The following is an 8,004-nucleotide window of genomic DNA, read 5'->3' on the forward strand; positions in this document are numbered from 1 at the left end:
CACTCGAACCACCACAGCGAGCTGGGGGCGGCCGCAGAGACCCACCTGTACCAGACCTCACCGCCCCCCATCAACACCCGCGAGTGCGGCGCCGAGGAGCTCGTGTGCACCGTGGAGGCTGTCATCAGGTAATGTGAGCAGGACCAGGCCTTGGTGTCCATATTGCAGCTCGTGGGCACCGTGGAGGCTGTCATCAGGTAATGTGAGCCCTGGGTATGTGAGCAGGACCAGGCCTTGGTGTCCATGTTGCAGCTCGTGTGCACCGTGAAGGTTGTCATCAGGTAATGTGAGCCATGGGTACGTCAGCAGGATCAGGCCTTGGTGTCCATATTGCCTGCAGATCTTGTGCATAGGTGGATTTTAGTTTCACTGGGACAATTGGGGAGTAGACACTGAGCTCCTGCTGCTTTAGCAGAGAGTGGCTCATCTGGGGACACTGTGGCTGGACAGTGTTCAGGTGGAAAGGGACCTGGGGGTGCTGGGCAACAGCCGGTTGAATATGAGCCAGCAATGTGCCTTGGTGGCCAAGAAGGCCAATGGCAGGGAATTGTATGGCCAGCAGGACCAGGGAGGTCATTCTTCCCCTGTACTTGACACTGGTGAGACCACATCTTGAGTGCTGTGTCCAGTTCTGGGCTCCTCAGTTTGGGAAGGATGTTGAGATGCTTGACCGCGTCCAGAGAAGGGCAACAAGGCTGGAGAGGTGCTTGGAACACAAACCCTGTGAGGAACGTTTGAAGGAGCTGGGGTTGTTTAGCCTGGAGAAGAGGAGGCTGTGAGGTGACCTTATTGCTCTCTACAACTTCCTGAAGGGAGGTTGTAGGCAGGTGGGGGTTGGTCTCTTCCACTGGGCAGCAGCTGACAGAACAGGAGGACACAGTCTCAAGCTACATCAGGGAAGGTATAGGTTGGATATTAGGAAAAAAATTTTAACCGAAAGAATAATAAAGTACTGGAATGCTCTTCCCAGGTGGTGGTAGAATCACCAGCTCTGGATGTGTTTAAAAAAAGACTGGACATGGCACTTGGTGCTACAGTCTACTTGAGGTGTTAGGGCATAGGTTGGACTGGATGATCTTAGAGGTCTCTTCCAACCTCGTTATTCTGTGATTCTGTGATTCTGTGAGTGTTGTCCTGATGAGGAACAGGATTTGATGTTATTTTGTTTCAAGAAAGTGATGACATGTGTGTTTGACATCTAGTTACTCTTGATTAGATACCTGTATCCACTGCAGGAAAGGTGCATTCACTGATCACAAGCTTGTTTTACAGCTTGCTGAAAGAAGCAGAGTTTCATGCAGAGCAGAGGGAGCATGAACTCAACCGAAGGAGGCAGATGGGCCTCTCCTCTTCCCATCACTCCCTGGACAACACAGACTTTGATAATAAAGATGATGACAAGCATGACCAACGCCTCCTGAGCCAGTTTGGAATATGGTTCTTGGTAAGAAATTCTTGCTTTCTTCACTCTTCGTGGTTGCCTCCCCTTTACTTTCTGAAGTCTGTTTTGCCTCTATTTTTTTCCACACTTCTTGGCTTTAGTTGGAGACTTATTCTGAATTGTAAGCAAGAATTTTTCCTGTGAAGCTGTCAGACTTGGAGATTCCATAACTAGTCTGGGTGGAGCTGCTGACTGCCTCTGAGTCTGCTACAAAGTATATAATGGAATTATTCACTCTCAGTTTTTTAATTGAATTCTGTTTTCTTCTGTTCACAAGTGCTCCCTGGTGAGCACCATTTTTTTTAATTTAAAAAGGCAGTCCCCTAAAAATCTATTTTTCCCCTTCCAGTTTTCAACATCACTTTCTGGAAGCAGAGCTTTCTCTCTTACCTCTAAATAGGCAGGAGGATTCTTAGTGGGATGTTGTTCTTTCCTGCAGTCACCTTGATCAAGTTATGTCGGTCAGTCTGCTCCAATCACCTGGTGTGGGTTGACAGAATGAAGCCCTGGGTTCTACCCCTAGAGCAGCTACCAGAGATTATTGCAAAACAGCAGGGCTGCTCCTGGCTAGGTCATGAGCAGGCCAGGCTGCAGCCTGATAGATCCTCAGAAACTGCATTCTGCAGTTCTCCTTAAGGAGAATTCTTTTTCTCAGGCTCTTTCCAAGGCACCTTTCCTCTCAGGCTCTCTATTTAGTCACCCAGTGACAGATGGGCAAATAGCAGGACCCCTCATCCATTGTCTAAACAGAGATAGGATCTCTGGATGGCAGAGTGGTAGGTGTGGAGTTCCATGGTGCCAAAAGAGCTGCTCTGCAGTTTCAAGGAACTACATGAATCAACTTTATATTCTGCTGACATCTTGTGGGTTTTGTTATTTAACGTTGTTTTAGAATTAAAGACATCTATATATATATTTTTAATTGTGCCATGTGCATCTATTCTGTGTTAAATGATGTTATATAAAGGCTGAAGGTCTATATTTCCAGAAGTAGAATTAGTGCAAACAGAACAGGTTATGTTTCACTGTGCATGCCTCATCCCTGACATTCAAAGTGTACCTTTCTGTGGTAGGGAGGAAGAACTCACTGTCTCCATTGTATTCCTGTTAAAAATCTCTTGATCTCTCTGTAGTGGGTATTGACAGAGATGACCACACAGGTTGTGAGAAATCTTGGGTTGCTGTTTTCCTTCATAAAATAGCATTTTACATGCAGAAACTGGATAAGGGGTCAAGAGTTCCTTTTAAGAAGGCTGCCAGCTGATACTGCCTTTGAGTTAATGCTCAACTGAGCCAAGCACAAGGAAGCCAACAACTTAACTTCAACCTGCAATGAAGTAAAAGACTGTACTTTGAATTGGCAAGAGGGTTGGTGGCTGCCTCATCTCAAGAAAAATCATGGAGGAAAAACATTTTTTAAATGGGTTCTGGTTTCTCTGGGAAGGACAGCTGTCATTTTTTTTTCTTCAGATATGACACAAACATTGCTCTGTTGTTCACTACTGCCAGGCAGTGGTCACCAGTTTCAGGTTGCCAAGTGCTGAGGGTGCAGTTTTCACTAGGAAATGACAATGAATAGGTGATAGGTAGTTAAAGGAGCTTCTCAATTCTCCTGTCATCCAATCTTTGCATTCAGGGCAACCTGACTTGAAACTTTGTCTCCTGTACCCAGAGGGTGGCAAGAGCTCAAACACCAGGTAATTAAGGGCTTAGCAGTGTGCTGGCCTGTGAACTGGGGTAGAAACTTGGTCTCAGATTTGTGACAGCTTTACAGTCCAGGTATTATTTTAGAGAGTTTGGAGAAGGGGTGACAAATGTTAATCATTATGTTGGAATTTCTGAGGACTTAAAACTCATATTCATGCCCCAAATGAGGACAAAAATTCAAGATTAGAATCTCTTTGCAAAGTAAAATCACTTATTACATTAGGTAGGCATTTTCTTTCAGAATTTTTGAAGTTCTTGATTTGACTTGTCTTTTTATCTGGTCCGTCATATATGTGTGTGTATGTATAGCATATATTTTTACTAGATTTACAGTACCTTCTGAAACTAAAAGTAATTTTAAAGTTCAAACCAAAAAGTTTATCAAAGCACTAGATACTGGTTTTTTTCTGTGTTGAAAGTAAACAAAAAATTCAGTGCCTAGGTTTTTTTCCCATTTTATTGTTATTTTCTGGTTAGGAAATGTTTTGTCAATTGTCCTGTATCAACCTCTACTTAAAACTGATCATCTCATTTGTCTCCTATGTAATCTTCATCCTCATAACTCTGAGAATGTGCAAAATCTAGTAGACCAAAAATTTCGCCCCCTTTAATTCTAGAAGTGAAAGTGGGTTTGTGTTTCTCTCTTCCAGGTGAGCCTGTGCACTCCCAGTGAGAATACACCCACAGAGAGTTTGGCAAGGCTGGTTAGCATGGTGTTCCAGTGGTTTCACTCTACAGCTTACATGATGGATGATGAAGTTGGTAGCCTGGTTGAGAAGCTGAAGCCCCAGTTTGTTACCAAGTGGCTGAAGACTGTTTGTGATGTCCGCTTTGATGTCATGGTTATGTGCCTCCTGCCCAAGCCAATGGAGTTTGCCAGGGTAAGAATGATTTATCTGAAGGCTCCCTTATTTGCTACAGAGATTAAGGTCTTAAGTAAAATCACCTTTTCTTTCCCAGCTCTGATAACACAAAGAAATCTCAGTGGTAGAGGGAACAATGGAAATTGGGAATTTTTCCTTTTCACAACATTTCTAGTTTTACTGTGTTAGAAAGTAGGCATTATTTACACTGATGTGAAGGCAGGTTGGAAGAATATTATAGGTATTGAAAGATACTGTACATTTTTGAGAGCTGCACATTTTCATTATGCTGCTGAGCTACCCAAACTTGTCTTTCCTAAAAGGTATCATTTGCCTACTCCCAGATATAAGCCTGTCCTTTAGTGATGTTTCTTTGCTCTTTGCATACTTCATCTCTGCAACTGTGAATTAAGGTTTTTGAAATCACACAGTTGTAACTGAAGGGAACTCTGGGAGCACTGATGCTAACTTCAGAGACCTAATTTGAGTGACTTAATTAAGATCCCAGTCTGACATGGTTTGCCTTGTTGCTGATGGAGAGAGAGAGATTTACCTGGAAAGTTATTCAGGGTGCCTAAGTGCAACCATTGGTGCAGTCTCTTCTAAATAGAGTCATTCTTTCTGTCCATTAGTTATGAAGCAGAACTCACCACTTAATCATGCTTTTGTAAGACTTTCTTTTTCTGAGACTCTCATGTAAAATGTCCAGAGGACATGTTGGGCTTGTTTCCTAAAATTAAGTGGCTAGACTTGGAAAAGCCATAAAGACTTAATGTGATGTATTACATCATCAGACATGAACTGTACATTGTGGGTTTTTCCTGATGTAATGTATGGGATTTGCTGTACATTTGCAGACCAGCATGGACATGTTTTACTCAGTAACCATTGCTGCTGGGAGGCTTGTAGGTCAGCTGGGGCAGTTTGAGAGGTGGATGGATGCTTCAGATGTTAGAAACTGAACAAAAGAGACCATGGCTTTGAGGTTAAGGGGAGAAGGAAGGACTGAACCTCATGCTGTAATCTCTTGCAGACTTTTTTCTTGGAGCCAACCCTTCTTTTGAGTTTTGTTACCCCCTACTGCAATACTTAAGACTAGACCAAAAACTTGCCAGATTTGCAAGACTTCACTAGAACATGAAGACAAATAGCCATGAAATTAGCTGTGATGAATGAAGGAAAAATAGTTTGCTGGCTGAGATTAGCAGTAATTGCTGCCAAAACAGCAGGCATCTCTAGAGCCATTAGTCAGGAACAGCAGATGTGAGCCGAGGTCAGTTAGAATAATTAATCTCTGTATGCCAATTACTTATATACTTAGAAGCATATTTTTTTGCTTCCATCACTGAGAACCTTTCTTCAAAAAACCCTGAACTAACACCCATGAAAGAACACCTTGTACAGATGAAGTTTTTCAGAATAAAGACCCAGTACTGTAACAAGAGCAAAAGATTGATGGTGCAAGTTTGACCAAATAAATCTGTGCCTTTTTGAGAATTATAAATAATAATACACTGAATCATGGCCTGGAAATGAGCAGACTTCATTTAAGTTTTGGACAAGGCTTTTGTGGACTGTCAGTCAAATTAAAGAGGAGAAAACAATGCAGCTCTATGGCTGAATTCTAAATTCTTCCTTGAATTTATTAATGATCACCTCCAAAAATTTCTTGGCTGCAACACACTGAGCAAATTTGTGGTAGTGAGCAAGTTACAGGGACTAGAAATGTTGTTCATTATGGCATTCACATTCTCTGAAAAAATTCCTTCACCCAGGGTTTTTCTCCTGGGAAGCTGAAAGGCAGCAAGAGGCCTCAGAGAAATGGAAAACAATTCTTATCTCATTTGCTTCCCCTGTGATGTGCACGTGTGGAATGTGTTTGGAGATTGTTTACCCACAGGTGATTGTTTGATTGGATTCTGATGTGAGTTGTTTTGACTCATTGGCCAATTAGGGCCAAGCTCTGTCGGGACTTTGGAAAGAGTCACGAGTTTGCATTATTATCTTTTTAGCATTCAGTAAGTATCTTTTCTGTATGCTTAGTATAGTACAGTATTCTTTAATATAATATAGTATAACAAAGTAATAAGTTAGCCTTCTGAGAACATGGAGTCAGATGCATCATTCTCTCCCCTCGTTGGTGGACATTCATTTACAATAGTTCATCAGTTTGATTTTTTCAAATACCCACAGGTTGGTGGATACTGGGACAAGTCATGTAGTGCTGTAACCCAGCTAAAAGAAGGGCTGAATCGAATCCTTTGCTTGATTCCATACAATGTGATAAACCAGTCTGTGTGGGAGTGTATCATGCCAGAATGGCTGGAAGCTATAAGGACAGAAGTGCCCGATAACCAACTGAAAGAGTTTCGGGAAGTGCTGAGGTATGTAGGCATATGTTGGAATCATTCTGGTTTTGCATATGTTTGTTGAGGGTTTTGCCATTGTAAGATGGTGACAACTAATAAAAATGCCTATGTGTGCAATAGACAGTAGCAAGTGTGTGCTTCGGATTTGTTTTCATATCTTATGTTTAAAGGATTTAAGCTTTGGGAAAGTTTTCTTTTATTGCCCCCCATGTCTTTGAGTCAAGAGCCAATTACATGGATTCTTCTTTGGTGTGAGCGATGCATATTTTTAGAAATTTTTAGAAAGATGGTCCTTCCTGCAGCATGTTGGAAGGACCATCTTTCTCCTCCTGTCCAGCTGATGAGAAATGGTGGGGATTAGTAGAGCTGTATTTATTACGATAATATCTTCCCCTATTGAGCAAGGGAAACACCAGAATAAGAATGGTGGTGGAGTTGTAATTTTATGTCTGGTTTATGACTTTGACAATAAAACTTCACATTGCCTTTTAACTGATGACAGGGCTCTGAAACTGACTGTAAGTTCATATTTGTAGGTATTGCTGTAAACTTTTTTTAGTGCAAATGAGGAATAATGGACTAGTAAGATGAGAAGTTTTCCAATTTTTGCATTGGATGTTGGAAAATATATTGCTATCAAATGAAATTGGACATATGTGATATCAGTTCTTAAGGTGAATCACCAAATTGAGAGATGGCCTTGTATAGTCAGGACAGGTGATATCAGCAGCCTAGCTCAGCTCCTGTGGAGGGTGAGGCTGCAAGTAAGATTAGCTTCCTACCAGTTTTCTGTTCTATCTCACACAGTGTATGCCATGCTAACTCAGTGATGCTACATTTTTGTTCTATTTTTCAGCAAAATGTTTGACACTGAGCTCTGTCCTCTCCCTTTCTCCTTGGAGGAGATGTTTGGCTTTATTAGCTGTCGATTCACAGGGTATCCATCTTCTGTGCAAGAGCAGGCATTGCTCTGGCTGCATGTAAGTGTCCTTGCTTGACAAGTCATGCTGAAACAGCTGAAAATTTTGTAAAAGAGTCTGCTTTTCTGAAGTTGATGCACTCCTTCTGCCCTTGGCTTAGCTCCACAATATAAGGATGGTTGGTAGACAGACCCTGAGTGTTGCTAACCCATCATGAGCAATAACCTAGCTGACAAGGTGGGAATCAGTCAAAGGGTGCACTTGGTAATCTTGGGGGTCTTTTGTAACCTAAATGATTTTGTGATTCTTTAAAAATGGAAGCCTGGGAATTTCTTTAACTTTTTTAAAAGAGAACTTTTATTGTCAGTTGAGTCTTTAGGGCCATTCAGCTGATTGACTTTTTTACAGCATTACTTTTTAGTCTCCACAGAAATTGGTCTGTAGATTCCAAAATTAATTCCAGAATCCAGAAACAGCTGTCGTTGTTTCTGCATATGAGGAGCTGGATTAGACTAGCTCTGTATCCACCAAGCTTTCTGCTGCTCTCGCCTTTTTTGTGCTATATTTGCCCACAAAACTGGCATTCACCCAATGTTACAGGGAGCTACAGGGATAATCATGTCAGATGAGGGCAATGAATTCAAAAAGGATATAAAATTTTCCACAGCACCTCAAAATAATACCTGTATTTTTCTTTATTGCTT

At 41.8% G+C, this 8,004-nt stretch overlaps 1 protein-coding gene across 1 annotated transcript in view; it reads left to right on the plus strand.

The window, feature by feature from the left end:
* Window positions 1-8,004, plus strand: part of UNC79 (unc-79 homolog, NALCN channel complex subunit) — a 106,975-nt gene that overhangs the window by 26,198 nt on the left and 72,773 nt on the right. The window contains 5 exon segments of the mRNA XM_031066324.1: window positions 1-128; window positions 1,273-1,444; window positions 3,799-4,029; window positions 6,205-6,395; window positions 7,237-7,360. The exon segment at window positions 1-128 is cut by the window's left edge and continues 48 nt beyond it. Of these exon segments, the coding sequence (XP_030922184.1) occupies window positions 1-128; window positions 1,273-1,444; window positions 3,799-4,029; window positions 6,205-6,395; window positions 7,237-7,360 (846 nt within the window).

The sequence above is a fragment of the Geospiza fortis genome, unplaced genomic scaffold (genome assembly GCF_000277835.1).
Source record: "Geospiza fortis unplaced genomic scaffold, GeoFor_1.0 scaffold23, whole genome shotgun sequence".
In the NCBI taxonomy this organism is placed as follows: Eukaryota; Metazoa; Chordata; class Aves; order Passeriformes; family Thraupidae; genus Geospiza; species Geospiza fortis.